Genomic DNA, 22332 nt, shown 5'->3' with positions numbered 1-22332 from the left:
AGCAAACTGCATTTTAACAAGTCCTAGGTGATTGTAATGCAAGCCAAAGTTCTAGAACCACTGCTCTAGATCATCTAAGCATTTATAACAAAGCCTATGGATTTGCCTATTCTGGATATTTCAAAGAAAGTAAATCATATTATATGTGGCCTTTTGTGTCTGCCTTCTTTCATTTAGCATAATGTTTTCAAGGCTCATCCATATTGTAGGTTATATTAGTACTTTGTTCCTCTTTGTGGGTGAATAATATTCCATTTTATGGATATACCTCATCTTGTTTATCTATTAATCCATTAGATGAACATTTGGATTGTTTCTGCTTTTGGACTAATATGGAAAATGCTGCTGTGAGCATCCACATACGGAATTTTTTCGAACACCTGTTTTCATTTCTTTCACACTTGTACTCAGGAGTAGAAATGCTGGGTCATATGATAATTCTGTTTTTAACTTTTTAAGGGATCACCAAACTTTTTCACAGCAGCTGCACAATTTTACATTCCCACCACTGCTGTGCAAGGAGTTTCTCGGTAGTCTCATCAACACATGTTATTGTCCATTTTAAAAATTAATAGCCAGGGGGAAAGGTACAGCTCAAGTGGTAGTAGAGCACATGCTTAGCATGCATGAGCTCCTGGGTTCAATCCTTGGTACCTCCTGTAAAAATAAATAAACAAATAGACCTACTTACCTTCCCCCACAGAAAATTAATTAAGTTAAATTAAAAAAAAATTTAATAGCCATCAAACTTTTTAAAAAGCATATTGATTAGTGATCTTAACTTCTTTTAGGGTAGTGGTTCTTAATCAGAGATTCACATAATGATTACTTGTGGAACTTTTTTTTTTAACATTTTTTATTGATTTATAATCATTTTACAATGTTGTGTCAAATTCCAGTGTAGAGCACAATTTTTCAGTTATACATGAACATGTATATATTCGTTGTCATATTTTTTTCTCTGTGAGCTACCGTAAGATCTTGTATATATTTCCCTGTGCTATACAGTATAATCTTGTTTATCTATTCTACAATTTTGAAATCCCAATCTATCCCTTCCCACCCCCCACCCCCTTGGCAACCACAAGTTTGTATTCTAGGTCTATGAGTCTATTTCTGTTTTGTGTTTATGGGTTTTTTTGTTTGTTTTTTAATTCCACATATGAGCGATCTCATATGGTATTTTTCTTTCCCTTTCTGGCTTACTTCACTTAGAATGACATTCTCCAGGAGCATCCATGTTTCTGCAAATGGTGTTATGTTGTCAGTTTTTATGGCTGAATAGTATTCCATTGTATAAATATACCACATCTTCTTTATCCAGTCATCTGTTGATGGACATTTAGGCTGTTTCCATGTCTTGGCTATTGTGAATAGTGCTGCTATGAACATTGGGGTGCAGGTGTCATTTTGAAGTAGGGTTCCTTCTGGATATGTGTCTATTCCTAGTCTTTTGAGGAATCTCCATACTGTTTTCCACAGTGGCTGCACCAAACTGCATTCCCACCAGCGGTGTAGGAGGGTTCGCTTTTCTCCATAGCCTCTCCAGCATTTGTCATTTGTGGGCTTTGGAATGATGGCCGTTCTGACTGGTGTGAGGTGATACCTCACTGTAGTTTTGATTTGCATTTCTCTGATAATTAGTGATATTGAGCATTTTTTCATGTGCCTATTGATCATTTGTATGTCTTCCTTGGAGAATTGCTTGTTTAGGTCTTCTGCCCATTTTTGGATTGGGTTGTTTGTTTTTTTCTTATTAAGTCGTATGAGCTGCTTATATATTCTGGAGATCAAGCCTTTGTCAGTTTCATTTGCAAAAATTTTCAACCATTCCGTAGGTTGTCTTTCGTTTTATTTCTGGTTTCCTTTGCTGTGCAGAAGCTTGTGATTTTCATTAGGTCCCATTTGTTTATTCTTGCTTTTATTTCTATTGCTTGAGTAGACTGTTCTAGGAGAACATTTTTGAGATGTATGTCAGATAATGTTTTGCCTGTATTTTCTTCTAGGAGGTTTATTGTATCTTGTCTTATGTTTAAGTCTTTGATCCATTTTGAGTTTAGTTTTGTGTATGGTGTATGGGAGTGTTCTGGCTTCATTGCTTTACATGCTCCTGTCCAGTTTTCCCAACACCATTTGCTGAAGAGAGTGTCTTTATTCCATTGTATATTCTTCCCTCCTTTGTTGAAGATTAGTTGATTTGTGGAACTTTTAAGTATACTCATAGCCAGAATCCTCCCTAGATTTTCTGAATCAAAGTCTCTAGAGGTAAAGCCCAGAATTAATACTCCTCTTTAAGAATCATTGCCTAAGGTAGTGGTTCTCAGTGTTTGGTCTGGGGATCCCTGGGTTCCACTGAGACCCTTTTGGAAAAGTCCTTTGAGACTAAAACTATTTTTGTAATACTACTAGGCCAATATTTGTCTTTTTCATTTTCATTCTCTTGTGAGTGTACAGTGAAGTTTTCCAAAGTCTTCATGGCGTGCAATAACACAACAGATTGAATGCATAAGCAGATAAAAGAATCCAGCTGCCTTCCATTAAACCATATATGAAGGAGATGTATAAAAATGTAAAACAGTGACACACCTCTTATGAATTTTTATCAAAAATATGTCTTTATGATGTATGATAAGTTTGTCATTGTTTTTAAATGAATTCATAAATTTTTTTAGTGTCTCAGTTTTAATGATAATTATTGGCAGACGTAACCTACATAAAATCTCTTTTGCACTAATTGAAAGTACAAAGAGATCTTGAGACCAACCAAATGAGAACTGTAGACCTTTGGAAAGGGAAGAGACCAAAAAAAAGCTTCTTACCCATTTGTTGAACACTTATCATATAGTTAATATGGATTAAGTTTTACATATTTTATTTCATTTCATCTTTGTAATAACTCCATAATAAATGTATATACTTAACCCCATATTCACATGGGAAAATTTAGTCTCAAAGACATTAACTTGACTAGTTCATAAGTAGAAGAGCCAGGATTTCAATTTAGGTCTTTAGAGTACATACTCCTAATCACTACCATGGCCTTCAAAAAGTAAAGATCGTCTGTACAGGACTAAAGCCCAGGAGATTGTTAATAGTTCAGTGCCATAATGCCTCATCTACTGCTGTAGTATCAAGGCCTCAGAAAAGTTAACGTTTGGAATCTTCATAGACTTAAATAGCATGTAAATACCTTGTGGTGCATGTACCTAAATCAGAGTTCTCACGTGTTGTTCTCTCTCACGGAAGGACTAAATATGAGAAGTAGAAGAGGGATAATCTAGGCATAAATAAATACAGTGGACAAAGTACACCTTTTTTGGAAAGGTGATTTTAGTGTCTTATAAAAACATGAGGATAAATACACAGAAAGAACTGTCAGCAAATTGTGACCCTTTGAGAAAAATGTTTCTTTTTTTGTTTGTTTTGGGGCAGGGAGTTAATTTAACTGATTGATTGATTGATTTTTTAATGGAGGTACTGAGGATTGAGCCCAGGACCTCGTGCATGCTAAGCTTGCACTCTACCACTTGAGCTGTGCCCTATCCCCCCAGAGAAAAATGTTCCTTTTTGTTGTTGTTATCTTCTAAATGCAGTCAGTCCTCTGAAGAGTCCATTGTTGCAGGAATGATGAAATGGCAATAATTGTTTTAACTTGTTGGTATCCACTCTACCAGAAGGCAAAGAATCAGGTGCTTCTCTGTTTACATAAATGAGACTTAGGGAAATTTTTTTCATGTAGTACAGTAATACTTTAGTTTCTCAAAAAGTAAAATCTTTGCTAATTAGAGAAATCCAGCTGATCTAGTCTATTTCAAAGCTGTACTTGTTACCTACAGAGCAAAAAGTAACATGTGGGCAGCCTTTTCAAAAAAACATTCTTTTATCTCCTAACGCCTTTTGTGAAAATTTTTTTCAGAGAATAGCAGAATTTTTGCTTAATAATTGATATTCTGTTCACCATTTTCCCCTTCTTTCTCCTCTATCCTTACCCCTATCCCAGTGCTGTTTCAAAGGTTCAGTTTGGGGATTAGCATATTTTATAGAAAATAAGTTACTTGCCTATTGGACAACTATTAATTCTGTCGTGTGTGTCAGGCACTGGGTTAAGACTTGGGATACTATAATGAACCAAAAAATAGGTAAGGTCACTCATGAAATTTACAGTCTAGTGAAAGAGATGGACATGAAATAAATAATCACATCCATATATGTTAGGTTTTTATTTTGAAAGGCACTGTGAACCCTAGTGTGTGGTGTTACTAAAGAGCCTAGTGGGAGGATTGACCTGGAAGGTTGAAGTCAGTGTGAGGGGTCAGGAGAGGCAGGAGTTCTGGTTGTGGCAAGGGAGACGATTGACTCAGTTGGTAGATGTATGCTTTTGGAGCTTAAAGAAGAAGACTGGGCAGGAGATAGAAATTTGTGAATTGTGTGCCAATAGGTAATTAATTGAAATTGTTGGCTAAGGTGAGGTGATTTAGGGAGAATGCAGACAGTGAGCCTTTGCTCACTGAGGGATCTAGGACTGCTTTGAGGAATGCTAGTGTTTAATAAACAGCTGAAGTAGAATGGAGAAGGAGACAGAGGTGGAAGTCAGATAAATAGGAGGAAAACTAGGAGATTACAGTGTTAAATATTTCAGGAGGAGAGAATATATTTCAAGGAGTAGTAAACAAAATCCAAACTGTCCTTACCATGGCTTACAAGGAAGAACCTACGTGTTCTGATGCCTTCCCACCTCTTGGACCTCATCTCTTACCATTCATCTTGCTGCTGGCCTACTTCTGTTCTTTACACATGTCAGGCTTTTTCCTACCTCAGGACCTGTATGCTTCCTGCTCCCTTTGCTGGAATGTCCTTCCCCCCATTCAGATGTCTTCTTGTCAGAAAAGAGAAGCCAGCTTTCTACTCCCCTTAGCAGGATTATCGTCGGACTCTATCGAACTTTGAATCTCCTTATACAATTAAGATTAAATTTGCTTGGGCCTCAGGTTCAGTTCTAAATCAGATATTTAGGACATGTTAAAGAAAACTAATTTTGCAGAAATGTTTTGCAATAATGGTAAAGAATAAATACTTAGATTTTAGACTGCATCCTTGCTAAGGCATCTTGACGAGAATTGATGAAATGGTAAGAGTTACTTCTCTGGAAACCCTTCCACCAAGTGTGCTGTTGGAGGATAGAGGAAAAGAGGAAAGCTAAAAAGGAGATGCCCAGAGTCTACTCCATTAGGCAAGTAGAAATAATGAATGACAAATATGTCACAATACTGATAATCCAGTTGCTACAAAGCAGGAGTAAAATAGATGATTATTTTCTGGATGATGGGAATGAATACCACTTGACAAAGACTGTTTTAAAAGCCAGTTTAAAGCTGTCTGTGAGTTCACTTGAGTTCAATGAATGTTTCCTGAATGACAGTAGGGGAGTGATAGGAGGTGGGAGTGGGGGCTTTAGGGAAAGTTGCTGATCCACCTTATGCTGAATAAGTTCTACTCTAGCTAGAGAATGGTATTTCTTCTGTTCCTTCAAAATACAAAAATTAGCTCTTAAATTTCAGGGCCAGAAGGAATAAATGATCAAGCAATCAGTGACCATTTTATAGTAATTCGCTTGCCAATTTAGGGCTTTATAAATCTCCACACAAGGGAGAAAATGACCTTTGTAGATCCTTTTTTTGGTGACTTTTTATTTTTAAAAAGCCATTTTTGTAGCTATCTTGGTTGTTGTGTTTTGAATGTACTTTTATTATCTTAACCATCAACTCCAAGCTCATGGACTTTCCTTATATAGCTTTCTTCTCTCTGCAATTTGGCACAAGAATGAGTCTTAGTGCTTAGTGTTTTCTTTTTCTGCTGGTCTCTTCTCATAGCAGTACTGGCCTTTCACCTGGTTTTGTATCTTATTTTAGAAATGGCCTTGTTCTCAGATCTTATTTTAACTCTTGGTTGGGCCAGACATTGCTGCAAATGACTTTCATGTCTGTGGAAGACAGAGAAAAAGAAGGTATCAGCAAGAGTGATTTCTTGTGGACCATGAAACAAAATTACTGTAAAAGGTACTAGAGAGTAATGCCAAACTGCCCCCATCTCCCACTCGTGTGAGGATTCAAAGACCGGAAAGGCTAAATGACTTGCTAAAAGTTGCAAAATATTGATTAAAATTTATCTTCTCATTATTTGCATGAAGTCAGCATATCCTAGAGAGCTGTTACTTTAACACATAAAACAAACAAGCTATTCATAAGGAAGGGAAATCTACAAAACTGCTTAACCCCAGTTATCTTTGAGAAAGTGGTGGGGTAGAGGAGGGTGGTATATTCCAAATTTTTCTCTCCGATTTACTGGGTTTGTCCATGTTCAGCTAAGAGCATCATTATTTTCATATCATGATTAAGGCTGTGACCATTAGAGTCAGATCTACATTTGAATCTGGCCTCCAACACTTATTAGGCTATGACTCTGACTTTTTCAGAAAGCTTCTTAACCTCTCTGAACTTCAGTTTCTTAGCCTGAAAAATAGAAGTAACAATACCTACTTTATTGAGTTAGTGATAAAGAAGTTAACTATAAGGTTCTCACGTCTAACGCCTGGCCGGCAAGGAGCACTTGCTAATGGTAGCTGCTGTTACTACCACTATCACCACTATTAGTACTACTATGACTGCTATCACTGCTTTATAATAGAACACTGGATGCTGACATCGGGTGATCTTTATTGCATAGTTTAAACATTGACCTACTTAAAGACTAGATGCTGCAAACTTGTGGTTGCCAGAGGGGAGGGGGGTGGGAAGGGACAGACTGGGAGTTTGAAGTTTGTAGATACTGACAGGCATATGTAGAATAGATAAACAAGATTATACTGTATAGCACAGGGAAATATCTACAAGATCTTGTGGTAGCTCACAGCAAAAAAGAATGCGACAATGAATATATGTGTGTTCATGTATAACTGAAAAATAGTGCTCTACACTGGAAATTGACAACATAGTAAACTGACTATAACTCTAAAAAATTTTTTTTTAATGAAAACAAATACAAAAAAAAAAAACAAAACAGACTAGATGCTGAATTAGGCAATTTTTCAACATATCTTCCAGCTCATTTTTTCTTTCTGTTAATTCGCTGTGGCCATTGGTTTTTACTTACTCTGTTAGAATAATATGTAAGTTTTGGGTATCTTGATTAGAACCTGATCCTTACTATAATTAAAATAAAAATCCCTGATCCTCTTCTATATTTTATACTAGGGAGCTTACCCTGTATTGCTGGAGAAAATCATTAACCACTGTTAAATAAAAATACCTGTTGCTACTTGTGTTGGAGCCCTCTTTGTAGAATTATCATATGAGAAGCAGATGTCCTTGACTTGAATCTGTAGTTCTTTTTAGATGCCGCTATTTTATCGGTACCTAGTACCTTAATACATATAATGTGTCTCTTTGGAACAGCAATCCCATTAGCCTTCCTTGTAGTTCATGATAACTACACATTTCTTGGAAGTTTCCCTCAGAGCCTCCAAAGTAAATTTCACTTATGCCACCCAGATTCTATTTATGCCCTGGAAAATCCCAATAAAATATCCTTTGTTGTTAGTGAATATCTGTATATACAATTTCTTATGATGCAGTACCAGAAAAAAAATGTCATTTTATTTATTTAGATATCCTATTGCCATCCTACCTAGAAATGGCATAGTCACAGATTTAGAAACTTAAAGCCTTATAATTTTTGGATTTATTGTTTGGGACCGACCTAGATTGTTTGACCCATTTTAGTTACTGAGTAACAGCCACAGTAAAATAACATGAGTATTTTTCTGTGTATTATTTGTAATGTTACTGTTTGTGAGGATGTTGTGCTTTTCCAGTTCACAACTAAGGAAGCCTGTCATCATCATTATTACTCATTCATTCATCTTGAGCACCTGTTTTGTCTTATGCACGGGAGATGCAGAGATGAATAAAACATGATTCCTGCTCTGGAAAATGTCATAGTTTATTGAGGGAGAAGGTTATGAAATACATAATTATATTTCCAAGTGGTACGTTCTATATAATAGATATATAAACAAAGTGTTACAGTCATATGAAGGAGGGAACATTAAATTTGATAAGGTTACAAAGAGAAAGTAACATTTGAGCCAAGTCTTGAAGGATGGATGGGAACTTGGCATTTGGAAAGATATCAGGGAGCAGGGGACAGGCATGCAGGGAGAGGACAGCCAATGCAAAGGCTTAAAGGCATTTAAGGAGAGTGTCCTCAGTGTGCTGGAGGAAATGCTTTTTGAGGGAAGGTGGAGTCAAAGTAAGGAGTTTGAATTTTATCCTTTTAGCAAGGGGAATCATTGAAGATTTAAAGATTAGGACTGATATAATCAGATTTGAGTTTGAAAACTTACAGTAGTTTGGGGCTGGAGGAAGAAAAACAGATGGCAGAAACGAGTTTACACTGACACAATATCTGTGGAGATAAAGGAGAGTCTCTAGATTTGAGAGAGATTTCCTAGGTATAAACAGTCTATTTCTGTAATCCACATGATAGGGGAAATGTGTGGGCAGTGGGGGAAGAGTGGGGATCTGGTTTGTGTGTTGAGATGGGTTAACTGAGATTAACAGCTGGGGGAAACGTAAAAAGAAAAGCAAAATTGTTCATTATTTGTTTTTTGTTTGTTTTGGGGAACTGGGCCACAGTTTTCATTTTGCACAAAGTAGGTTCAGTGTTTTCAGGAACATTCTAGCAGGCAAGTCTAGACCTGAATCTTGGGAGAAAGGTTACCATAGTAATATTTTTGAGTTCTTACTGTTTATTTTTCCATTAAAAACTAAAATTCTCAGAGGTTAACTGATCATGGTCTCTGGAAGGTGGCTGTAGAACCAAAACATAAATTCCTAAGCTTCTTACCAACTAGGCCTTAACTGAAATGGCCTTAAAAAATAAATTTCATGATTTCCACTGTAATTGTTTTACTGTTTCATTTCCCAGAGTATCTTTACTTAAAAAGACAACAAAACAAACAAAAAACTGATGTGTATCCATAATCCATATGTTTTCTGCACTGTTTCCTGATCTTAATGTTTTCTGACTGATGACAGACGAAGAGTGTTCAGGATAACAGCCCAGAAGCCCCAACCTCTTGTTTTGTTCTAGCAAACCTTAAAATTCAAAGATTAGATGGGCCTCAGAAAATATTCATTACTTCATATATGCTTGATCTAATCTTAGGGGTTGCCCTGTTTTCATGTGAGGGAGACACTGAGTGTTAAAGAATGAAGGTGTCGTGACTGCTTCTCTGCAGGAATTTTAAAATGAGGGGTTTTTTTTTCCATTTATGTTGTGAGTTCTAGTCCTTTTTGAAAACCATAGAATAAAGTAGACAGTTCTTCAAAATCCACCCACCCCCAAATGTCAGGAGTCATTCAGCATTGATTGAAACTCATAGGCGATTGTGGAGGACTTGAGTAGGCCTCGGGCAAGGCAAATCACCAAACACCCTGATGCTCTTTTTCATGTATCTAGAAAATGATTAGCATGCCTTATCCACATGAAATTACGGTTTTAACGGTTACTAACTAGATTCTCTATGTGGCTTCTTGGGCTGTGGTGCTTTTCCTTTACTTTGTTCTCAGTTGCTGTTTCAGGCAGCCACAGTAGAGTGCACCCGGAGTGGTTATAATTCTATATTTAGTAAGCTGTAGGGTTTCTAAAGCATTTGCAAATTCCTTTGGGATAAAATGGGTTCTATAAATGTAACATTTTTAATGAAACTATTATTATCAGCCATTAAAGAACTACAGCAGCTAATACATGTGAATTTGCAAATAAGACAGAAGCACAAAACTTTTTTTCTTAAGAGCTCACTGAATGTTTTAATTTTAAATACTTAAAATTAACCATGTAAATCTTATTTTTATACCTTTAATCTTGAATTGCAGAGCTTTTACTCAAGTGTTTACCTTTGGCCCAACATTTCGAGCAGAGAATTCTCAGAGCCGGAGACACCTGGCAGAGTTTTATATGGTAGAAGCAGAGATTTCCTTTCTTGAGAATCTTCAAGATCTCATGCAGGTAGGTACACAAGTTTTAAAATAGTTTCTAAATATCAGACATATGTGACATTAAAATGCTTCTGTATACATTTTTAGCTTGGACGTCTGTGCCTTAGAGGTGTTTATAGACTGAAGAAGATGGAGAACTACTTAATTTAATAAACGTCTACTAAATGATGTTAGTGTCGTAGTTTAAAGTACAAGAGTCAAACAGATGTAAGTTCATATCCAAGCCCTACCATTAACTTTGTTATGATGTTACCTAACTTGAGTGATCTTCAGCTTCCTCAACTATAAAATGAGAATAATAGTAGCTATTTCATTAGGTTATTGTGAGAAGTAAATGAAATAATGTATATAATGTAAAGCACCTAGTATGAGGTCTGGCACAAAGCAGGCTTGATAAATAGTAGCTCTTGTTATTTGCTAGGCACATAAATAACACATCTTGATGGAAAGAGAAACGTTTCTCTAGCTGTGTTATTAGGCAGCATACACAAAGCTGCCAGAGCTCTGGCTCAGGAGGTGACGCTGGAGAGGTGGTCAAGAGTCAGATCATGAAAGAAAGACTTTGTGTTTAAATGCCATGATAAGTTTGAACTCAATCCAAAAGATGAAGGAGAAAGAGTTCTCAGCTGGGAAAGGCCATGGTCAGAGTTACATTTCAGAAGTATCTCTCTAGCAGCAATATGAAGAATGATTTAGAGGAAGATGAAAATGGGGATGGGAGCCTTTTCAGGAGGCTGCAGCCATAATCCAGCTAAAGCATGCAAACTCTGAAGCTAGATGGACCAGGGTTTGATTCTTAGCACCTTCATTTACTGGCTATGTGACCTTGGACAAGGGACTTAATTTCTCTGAGCCTCAGTTTCTTCATATATAAAATAGAAATAATAATTTCTACTTCATAAGGTAGTTCAGAGAATTAGACATATTGTGTGTGTGTGTGTGTGGCATTTAGAATAGTTGATGACACTTAGTAAGTACCCAGAAACTGTTAATTGTTATTATGGATTCTCTATCTGGTACCATTTTGGTTAATATCATAGTTTGGATTTCTCATTACAAGATACTTATTTTAGCAATTTTCATCAACTCTTACTTTATTCATTTCTACTCTCATTCACCCAGTAAATTACCCAGTTCTACTTAAAACATCAGTTATACTTCCAAATAGAATGGATTCACAATTTTATTATCCTATTTTAGGGTGTATTTCCTAGTAAATAAACCTAAAGCAGAGATCTGTGTGTAGGGTATTATTGGAGAATGCTCTTGAGAAAAACATCTGTAAAGAAAGGAGGAAAACAGCATTGGGCAGAAGGAAAAGCTGAACTGTGATGCATTTACAAACAGAGGCCTTAGCTAGTTCTGTGAGGAACTTTGGAGCTGGAATGGTCCTTTATATTTGTCCCATAGGAAGGCAAGTGGCTCCCCACATCAACCAGTCACTGGACGTGGACTAGCCTGGGAAGGGGTATAACCTTGGGTAAGGCAGTGCACTTGGCCTGGGCAGTTCCTGAAGAGGGACCCAACTATGAACCATCAGCAGTTGATTTTCCCAGCAGCTAAAATTCTTGGTTCCGAAGGAGTGTTCTGGCAACACAGTGCAGTATTCCCTTATATATACCCCTTTAACATCTCCCACTGGTTTCTCTGGGTCAGTGTCCCTCGGGGGGCGCTTCTGGTTGTCTCCACTAGGGAGTGGGTGGAGGAGCAGGGAAGACTGGTTCCTACTGGCATCTAGTGGGTAAAGGCTACGGATGCTGTTCAGCATCCTACAGTGCACAACCTCCTCTCCCTCAGCAAAGAATTATCTGGCCAAAAACGTCAATAGTAACACCGATGAGAAACCCTTTTCTAGATTTAGGGATTCAGAATCTGAGCCTCAAAGCATCAGTAAAATTCCTTAGTCAGCTTTCAGTGTGAGCCCACCACTAATTCTAAACTGTTCTTTCACTCAGGCAATGGGAGAGCTGTGAGGAGTGGAACCACACTCTTTACCTCCTATCTCTGCCTTCACCTTGTCTCCACTGCCCCAGCATAATACCAGAGGGAAAGGTTGTAAAGACAATACATAGAATATGTTAGAATTTATTAAACATAATCTTTGCTCTATTCTATATTTACATATAATACATATAAGTATGTATTCTATAATTACATAATTCTCACTTATTTGGTACTCCACTGAGTGGTACTCTGGTTATATACTGCTAACTGGTTTAATTAATTGAAATGTGAACTTTTTCCTAAAGATAGAAGAAAAAATTATGCTCCCCCTGAAAGTAATCTCCTGCTTCTCTTAATTTTCTCCCTTAATTTCTTCCAAATTCTGTGGAAATTATTTATCTTGATGAGACCAGTCTCAAATATTCAATCAGAATTTGTAACAAAGGATTTTTTTCTTCTCATGAGGCATAAGCAGTTAAATATTACTATTTTAGTGCTATCGAGTAATATAATTTTTAAAACATCTGAGGGTTATGCTAACTCTTCTGTTAGGTTTCTGTTTTCTTCAGATATATCTATAGAGCATGGTGTAAAATTTAAGTTAGAAAAGCCAGTGATTTTCTTCTTCAGGTGGAAATGCACTGTTCCTTAAAGACCCTGTTTAATAGTCCCAGTGGTCAGTGTTCACCTTACAGCTGAATAATTTGAATCCCTCAACAGTGCAAGCATGCTATCCAGTCTACCTGTTCTTTTTTCTTCCCAATATGTGTTGGCTTTTTTTGAGTGATTGAAGGATATAACCCTTCAGAAATCATTCAGGTACTTAGTGATCTCCTTATCACTGCTAGATTGAAGGTGCTATAGCCTCAAGGTAAAAGATCTTTAGCCTCCTTTTCCTCTTGTTTCATCAAGTTATTCCTTATTTCTCTACAAAATAGTACGTATAATGTAAAAAATGTAAAATATATATAAAAAGAAATCTAAAAATATTTTATATATGTAAATAAATCTATATGGTTTCTTTTGATAATTAAGTGCTTTCCTCTATCTTTCATACTAACTCTGATGCTTAAGCCCCCACTGTGTTTCCAGGCTTGATAGGGTATCCAGTGATTAAAAAAAAAAAAAAGAAGCAGAGGATCCCTGCCTCTGGGGCAAACTGTACTTAACCAATGTATGTATCTTTATGAGGACACATTCTGAGATCACAATGATCTCACTGCCTTCAAAACAGAAATTTTAGTTTTGATTAAAAATATTTTAGGAATATTTTCCTTTCCAGTTTTTTCTTCTAAGAAGTTTTTCCAATGAGACTTTTATAGACACCCACAATAGAATGAATTCTTATGTACTGATTTGTGTTATATAATGATTTGTTATTTTTTACTCTATACCTTGCAAAGCAAAAAGGTATATATTTAGATGTAGCTATATTTCTCATTGCTTCTCCAATCCTAAAGTTTACTTTCATTTACCAGTGACTGAATGAAGCACTTTTCAAAATGGCCCACTCTTCACAACAGCTGATGCTTATTGTGAGCTTCTTTTTACTGGGCACTAAGCTATGTCTTGTACATGGATTACCTCATTTAACTATCACAACAACCCTGTAAGCTGGGAAATGTTACTGTCCTGATTCTATAAGTGAGTATACTGAAATTTAGAGAGGCGTCAATTTGCTTTAGCTGTTCATTTGACAGCCCACTTCAGGGTCAGTACTGAAACTGTTAACAGAAGATTGAGACATTTTTCTTTCCTTTTTTTACACCCTCTAAGAAGAAGTTGTGATGCCTCCTCTAATCAATCTGGAAAACCAAATTAACTTGCTCCAGTATATTCAGAAAGTAAGAGGCCTAATGGATTTACAGCTGCTCAGACCTGGAGAGCAGTCCTTACAGGGCCCTAAACAGGTGTTTCATGTAGCTTACATGTCGGGTAATTCTCTGTCATTTCTCTTAGGTAATGGAGGGGCTCTTTAAGACTACAACAACGACGGTTCTGTCAAATTGTCCTGAAGATGTTGAACTGTGTCACAAGTTCATAGCTCCTGGCCAAAAGGTAACTAGCTTTGTGGATAAAGCCTTTTAAATATGTTTATTACAGGTAATGAATATCATTACATTTAATAAATTTTCTTTTTCTCTTTTCTTAACAAGGACAGATTAGAACATATGCTAAAAAACAACTTTCTAATGTAAGTAGATATTATACTTTCTCTGAACCTTTTTCATACTTTATCATTGTATTTATCACACTGTATTAAGTTTTGTATGTATATCTGCTTATCACATTCCCTAGACTCAAAGAAAAACCATGTTTTAATTATTTTTAGAGCACTTATGTCTGGTTCATGGTTGATGAGCAATGTTTCATGAATAAATCAATGAATAAATCATAAGAAAATAAATGAACATAATAATTATTAACTGTATTACTGCAATTCAAACTAATTATTTAGTAATCAAAATCTGGCTTGATTAAAAAATAAGCTTTTAAGATACCTGTAATGGCTGCCTCTCAGTTTTCCTCTATTTCAGTCTTCTTTCTTTTCCTTCTTTACCTTCACTTGCTAAAATCTGAAAATATATTCTGAACTGTTTTTTTAGCCATATATTGTAAACCTCAAGATTTGTCTTTGAAATAAAGCACATAAATTATTGCCTCATTTCCACTATCATCCTGTTCAAGTAGAACTTGATATTGGACTGCCTGTTTATTCCACCAACCATATTAATCAGATAGACTGTTCTTTTCACAGTTTATTATAAAACAGATGCATATTTGATATAAAAAAATAAGCAACCTCTTATACATAGTACAAACAACTTATGTAAGACTTGTATTCAGCATATTTACAGAGGAAGTGAGACTGATCCTCAGAAGAACAGAAGATTGTCTCTGAACATAAGTTAGTATCATTTTTCACTTGCCATCTTAGATTTAGGGAATTTTTATTCTAAGAGAATCAAAAATTCAACCTGTCCTTGAGGAGGAGAATAAAAAAAACTTGGCAGACTTGACTGAGCTGCAAATATCACGTATCAGACTAGACCTTCAGGCTACAAGTTAAAAGCGATGAGTCGTTGAGCCTGAGCCAATAGCAAGGCAGCGGCTGTGGGATCAGAAGAGGAGGAAACAGTCAGGAGCCCTGCGATAGAGAACTGAAGGGCAATGAAGTACAGGTGAAGGCTTTTTAGATGTTTTCTTTCACTTAAATGCATATTGAAGATTTACTATGTGCCAGGCATTGTTCTAGAACCTGAAAACTATCTTAAAGCAGTGAATAAAGCAGATAAAATTCCATGTCTTCATTGAGCTTATATTTCTAGTGGAGGTAATAATAGACAAGAAACACAATAAATAAATGAAACATGTAGTCTGTGAAAATGAGTAATAACTTAGGGGAAAAGACCCAGAGAAGAGAAAGATAAGAGAAGACAAAGGAAAATGAGGAGATAGAAATTTTAGATAGTGTGTCAGGGAAGATCTCACTATTTTTGGGTGGAGATCTAAAGGAAGTACAGTAAGAGAACTAGCTATATGGGTAAGTGGGAAAGAATATTCTAGGCAGAGGGAATAGCAAGTGCAAAGACCCTGAGGTTGGAGCGTGCCTGCTGTATAGTGAGGAGTGAATGACGGAAGAGAATAATAGAACATGAAGTAAGAAAGGAGAGGGGAGGTGGGGAAATCATGTGGGACATTGTAGGTCACTGTAAGGAGTCTGGATTGGGAAGCCATGGAAGGGTTCTGTGCAGAGAGCCCACGGGATCTGAATTGGATTTAACAGGATTACTGCTGTTTGTTGGGAATAGGCTGTAGTGGGACAAGAGCAAGCGCAGGAGAACGAGCAGGAAACTGCTCCAGTCATCTGAGGGAAACTGCGTGGTGATTTGAACCCAGTGTTAGTCGGGGTTCTCCAGGGAAACAAGACCAACAGGATGTGTATATAGAGAGAAAGGTTTATTCTAAGGAATTAGCTCACACAGCTGTGGAGGCTAGGCAAGTTCAAAATCTGATGTAGGAGCCCAGCAGGTCCTAGAGACTCAGGGAAGAGCTTCAGTTCAAGTCCAAAGGCAGTCTGCTGGCAAAATTCCGTCTTTCTTGGAGGAGGCCAGTCTTTGTCTAGTAAGGCCTCCAGCTGATTGGATGTGGCCCACCCGTGTTTTGGAGGGTAATCTGCTTTACTTGGGGTCCACTGATTTCAGTGTTTACTCATCTGAAAAAACACCTTCTTGGAAACGTTGTGAATGTTTGCCCAAATATCTGGGTACTGCAGCCCAGCCAGCTTAACACATAAAATTAACCATCACAGACCAGGGTGGTGGCAATGGAGATAGAGAAATTGTCCTGTTCTGGATATATTGTAAAGATAGAGCATACAAGACTTTCTGAAAGTGGGAAAGAGAGGAGAGTCAAGGGTGACTCGAAGGTCTTTGTCTTACACAGCTGTAAAAATGGAGTTGCTGTTATCGGAGATGGGGGAAGCCACAGAGTAGCAGGGGGTTTGTGGGGAGAAAGGGGGTGATACCAGGCTTGTCATCACCAGGTGTCATGTTAAGATTGACATACTTTTCAGACATCCAGTTTTAGATGTTGGATAAGCAGTTTGAGTGCACAGATCTGTAGTCTCCAGGAGAGTTCTGGACATAAACGTGTTGATAAAAGTTATAATTAAGTAGATAAGGAAAGAAGTAATTTGGGCACCCCAGTGAATCTGTGTTGGTAACAGAAAACTGGGGAGACCTTAAGGAAAATTACCCAACTCTTATCTAAGGAATAAGATCTAAGATGGAGGGGGTGGAATATCCATCTTTTATTGAATATTTGCTATGTGCCAGACAGAGGGAAAGTTTACAAACATTGTAGTTCACTTTTATCTTCACAGCAACTCTGTGGGTAGTTACTATTGCCATTCTATAGATGACGATTCAACTCAAAGAAATTAGACAAGTAAAAGATGAGATGGGGATTCAAACTCATACTTACCTGATTTCAAAGCTCATATGCTTTCAACCAGTATGCTTCATGTGTTTGAAAGAGCGCTGGAATTAATGCTAGAGCACTTGTAGCTCCACTCCGATCTTGACAGTACCATGTAACAGTCCATTCATGTGAAGCAGTGAGATTGGGAATGACCTCATGGGCTGTGCCGTCTCAGTCATGGCCATCACCATCATCCATTCCACACAGCACAGATCCTGATTGTGGTTTAAATTTGCATGTGTGGATTCTTGTTTAGTGTTTATCAACTCTGTGTGGTCAGGGGCTTGTTTATTTTACATTATTACCCCCAGTGCTTAGCACACTGCCTCTAATAGGAACTCAGTAAATATTTATTAAATAACTGAGTGAATGAGTAAATGACATTTGAGTAACCCTGAGGGTGAAGGTATTCTCCTTTAAACTAGGTCCTCTCCCTGAGGTTTTCTCCTAACTCTGTCACTGTTTACTTTATGCTCTGCGTATAGTGAACTATAAGAGGACTTGAATTCTAATCCTGGCTCTACCACTTATTAACCATTGATGAATGAATTCATATTTTTCAACAAATATATATTAACTCCCTACTATGAGTTAGACACTGAGCTAGTCACTGAGGATTTAGGAGTGAAGATGAGCATGGATTGATTCTTTTCTTGAGTTTAAAATATAGAGAAAAAGATGAATAGTTAAATATTTGCATGAATAATTATTTACTTACAACTATGAACTTGATAAATAGTAAATCTTTAACCTTTCTGAGCTTGTTTCCTCATCTATAAAGTGATAACTTGTCTGTCTTATTTTGTTAGAAGGATCAAATGACCATGCTGCTTAAGCAATTTGTCAGACTAGACAACTTGAAAACCTGAAGCAGAACTACAAAACATCTAAAAATTCTATTTAAAATATTATGAAATCCTTTTAAATGCATTGTTGACTTCACTAGAACATAAGAGAATTTCCAGGACCTAGAAACAAAGAGGGAACTGAACACCAGAGGGCATACATAAATTGCACGATGTTGAGGATTCTCAAGGTAGAGGGTACCAGAGATGGAGGGCAGGGTTTGCCAGTCTTTGAAACCAGAGATTTTAACAGCCTTGAGAGGATATGAGAGTAGATCTAGCATGATGAATTAGAATCAAGATGCTTCCCGAAGTACACATATACACACACACACAAACACACACAAGGTACTGTGTGACTTACATTCTTTTGAATAGATTTCATCATATTCTTGAATATTTAAATTGTTTTATATGAAAATATATTATTTAAAGGATTTGTGTAGTAATTGAATTTAGCCTTTATCAAGCAGAACTAGAACTCAGTTATTTTATGTTTCCTTTTGTAGTATTAAGGTTTTTAAATTATATAAGATTTGCCTTTCATTTGTCTGTGTGAATTTTAGGCAAAGAATACTGGTAATGATCTCTGTAACTTAGCAGCTGTACTCCCACATTTCAGAATAGTTTTCTTCATTCAACAACAGAAAATTTGAAATATGAAGCTAGTTTGATAGTGTATCATGCAGTACAAGAGTGTCTTCTCCGTTCCTCAGAGCACTTTGCAAATAGTTTCTGGGAATGAGAAGAAATATTATTCCCCTATACATAACAAGAGAAACTAGTAAAGAGAATTGATGAAGGCCGTTAAGGATATCCAGTGTCAGAACTGCAATTTGATCTTGAAAGTTCTGCCTCATCTTAAGGTGTGGGAGGAGTAGGGCAGAATATCCAGAGTAACGAGATATTTAGACATGGGAGTCATTTTTTCTTAATAATGTAGCAGTAGCATATCAATGGTACAGAATTCTAGTGCTTCTCATGTTTATTGCTCTTATATTTCTCAGTATAAGAAGTAGATCATATCAAGTAATTGATGGAATAAAACAATAGAACATCTTAAGCAGAAAGGAACTTTAGACAATATAATGTAATCTCCCTATTTTACAAATACAGATAATTTTTTAATGTTTTTATTTTTAGATTTTTCTATAAATTACAAAAATTTATAGGATGCTTTAAGTGAGGTGAAGTGATTTGCACAGCTAGTAAGTGGTAGAGTCAAAGGGAGAACCCAGAGCCCATTGTCTTTTGTTCTGTTAGAACTTATGTTTGAAACTCCAAGGGAGTTAGGCATTCTCTCAGCAGTTAGAAGCTTAGACTCTGGAGTCAGCACATCAGGGTTTACTACTGACTACATGAGTGATTTTTAGCAAGTTACTGATCCTCTGTAACCTTCAGTTTCCCTTTTGTAAAATGCTCATTCAAAACTTATTACTACTATCAACACCAACACCATTTTTACCTTAGAAATGATCTGTTATTTAATACTAGATTTTAGTTTTCGTCTTAGGAAAAAAACTCACTCAAAACATAGATTTGGGGGCTTTATTTGTACTATATGATACAACTCTTTCTAGTTATAGATGTGAACTTTATTTTTGCTTCAGAGAGTAAGTTTTTGTTGGCTAAATTATTTTTTTAGTTCAAAATCCTTCAGAAAGTTTGTAGATTTTTGTTTTTAATTATGCAGAATAGTGTCGCAGAGGCTACAGAGCAACTGATGTTTTCATATACTACTGATAGGCATAAATTGGTATAACCCTGTAAAAGGGAGACAGTATCTTTGGCAGTCTTTCAAAATTATAAAAACTGCAAATGCTAATACCCTTGTATCCAACAATTCCATTTTTCCCGTGTACGGAATTAGTATGTAAGAGCATAAAATAGCTATATGTCGTCATGATTTATAACAGTGAGAGATTGGAAGCAGCTGAAATACCCACTGAGAGGTGACTGGTTCAGCTAATTAGGGCACATCCACAAAATGGAATATTATCTGATAGTTCAAAAAGTGGAGAATTCTTCATATACTGATGTGTAAAGATCTGCAAGGTATATTATTGTGTAAAAAAATAGAAAAGTGTGTATGATATATATGCTGTGGCTGCCATCTATAAAAAAGGGAGATCAAATATTAATATTTGCTTATGAATGCATAAAGGACGTACAAAAACCAACAACAGTGATTGTGTGTGAGGAGAGGAACTAGGTAGCTACAGGACAGGGATCCAAGGAAGAGGTATATTCTCTTATTCATCTTGATTTTTTTTTTAACTATGTGCATATATTACCTACTCAAACTGTTAAAATTAAACCAAAGTCTTGATTTGGCTTGCTTGAGGCATGGTGGGTTTTTTTTTTTTTACTGAGGTAACTAATAATATTTTTCCTAAGCAATCTTCAATACTAGAATATATTACAAAGCCCTTAGCATGGCCTGAAAGAGTTCCTAGGATCTGACCTCTGACTGCCTTTCCTGGCTGGTTTCCTGGCATTCTCCCCCTTGCCACATACAGTCACATTGACTTGTTTGTTCCTTGAATGAGCCAAACTGTTCTGCACTGCAGGCTTTCGTACTCCCTGTTCCTTTTGCCTGGAATACTTTCCCTCAGATACTTGTGTGGCTCATTTCCTTACTTCATACAGGTTTCTGTTCAGATGTCACCAGTTCAGCAAGGCCTTTCTTGACCATCTTATCTAAAATAGCACCCCCAAACTCCCTCTGTCTTTTTGCCTTGCTTTGTTTTTCTGCATAGCACCAATAGCTCCCTGTCTTTATATCACTTCTGTTTATCTTCCTCCCCACCCCTATCGTGTGCAGGCATCAGCTCCATGTTCTTATTTACTGTATCTCCAGTGCCTAGGATGTGTAGCACATAGTAAGTGCTCATTTGTTGGATGAATGAATGAGAGCTTTAGGGAGAGACTTTTTCTCTTTCAGCCTCAATATTTCACACCTTTTATTAGGGCATTGGGATAACATGAATTCAGAGAAAATCTGTGCTTGCTTGAGTGACTGGCTTCTTGTACTCTGCAAGTAGATGGGGAGTGGGATTATTGAATGGCTCTTTCCCTTCATGCTGATCAGGCCCTCAGAGGATTAGATCGGCCTTAATTCCTGATTACTTAGCAGCCATTTTTCATAATCATTCCTGATAACCCAGTAATCATTTAATACTCAAGTACAGTCTCAAAAACTGTATGAGCATAGGCCTTTTCCAGCCTTCAGATGGATTAGTTAACAACAGCCCATTGTATTGACCTTTTTCTCTGCTTTTACCCTCTCCAGCATTTCTTACACTGAGGCAGTGGAGATCTTAAAGCAGGCATCCCAGAACTTCACCTTCTGCCCAGAGGTAGTACATACATACATATGTATGAAAATATGTATCTGTCTTGTATGTTTCTGATTTCATTAAGAATCCTTTAAAATAATCTTATTTCTTATTAGCAGTGTGTGGTATTTGCATATCTGTACATTGGCTTTTTTTTCACGTTTGCTCTACTTCATTGGAATATTTAGAATGAAAAATAATTTTGAAGCAGAATCATATTACTTGGAATAGCAGTAACAAAATGGTTGTAAAGAAGTTTCCCAGTGAAATTCCTTAGAAAGAATGGCAATCATAGAGTATCAGTGTAGAAATCAACTAGTTCAGTGTTTCCCAAAGTGTATTCTAAATGATGTTAACAGGTGACAGACAAAAAAGGTTGTGTGATCAAATAAGTTTAGTCAACACATTAAACAGGTTTCTTTTTCTTTTGAACTTTACGGAACCTTCTAATTTGTAATCCACTTTGGAAACACCGAGTTTTGTGTGTGTGTGTGTGTGTGTGTGTTTTAGAGCTGTTTTATTTTATTTGGCAAGGATATAGATCTGGAAAGGCCCCATGATGTATCAGTGGGCCTGCACGTAACGTTAGAGGCAAGTCTCCTCATTTCTGTGCCAGTGCTTCTTTCCTATACTTAGTGCATTGCCAGACAAGTAGGAATAATAAGATAATGTTAAGAATGTAATACCTTTGTCTTCAAACTGTTCCTTACACCAGTCCCATTCCTAATTAAGTCAGATGCTCTCTTAAGTTATGAGTGCCCTTTGCTTGTTATATTTATAATCAATTGATTTTTTTGTATAATTTTTAATTTAATGTTTATCTCCTACCCTGGAAGCTTTATGTATGAAGTCAGGGATTTCTAGTACCTAGCATGGTATCTAGAGTTTAATAGGCATATTAGTATTTGCTGAATAAATAGATGAACAGTATTATTAAATATTCATTAAGGAGCATCTGATATATGAGGGTTGACTCTTTTATCAAAAAAAAATTCAGAGAGAAACCATCTAGCCAAAGATAGACTCAATATTAGGGATATTATCTTTCATCATTTAATTTCCTGAAACTTAGGAACAGTAACTGTAGAAGAAGCTCTAGGCAATATTAGTAAAAATTGTGATTCCAAAGTAGCTTTTATACACCATGGGAGGTGCACTGTGTTT

At 36.6% G+C, this 22332-nt stretch overlaps 1 protein-coding gene across 10 annotated transcripts in view; it reads left to right on the top strand.

Moving 5' to 3' along the window:
* NARS2 (asparaginyl-tRNA synthetase 2, mitochondrial) overlaps nt 1-22332 on the top strand; it is a 109240-nt gene that overhangs the window by 57744 nt on the left and 29164 nt on the right. For 9 of the 10 annotated variants that reach the window (XR_004323220.1, XR_004323219.1, XR_004323218.1 and 6 more), the window contains 4 exons: nt 9936-10068; nt 13962-14060; nt 14159-14196; nt 21123-21189. Coding sequence is in view for 6 of the 10 variants with exons in the window: in XM_014565121.2 (XP_014420607.1) it covers nt 9936-10068; nt 13962-14060; nt 14159-14196; nt 21123-21189 (337 nt within the window). In the remaining 4 variants the exon portion in view is untranslated. The remainder of the gene's footprint in view (nt 1-9935; nt 10069-13961; nt 14061-14158; nt 14197-21122; nt 21190-22332) is intronic. The other variant, XM_032488748.1, reaches the window with a different exon arrangement.

This window comes from Camelus ferus, chromosome 10, assembly GCF_009834535.1.
Source record: "Camelus ferus isolate YT-003-E chromosome 10, BCGSAC_Cfer_1.0, whole genome shotgun sequence".
Taxonomy (NCBI): Eukaryota; Metazoa; Chordata; class Mammalia; order Artiodactyla; family Camelidae; genus Camelus; species Camelus ferus.
The sequence above is the reverse complement of the archived record's forward strand: the minus strand, read 5'-3'. Positions and strand labels throughout refer to the sequence as shown.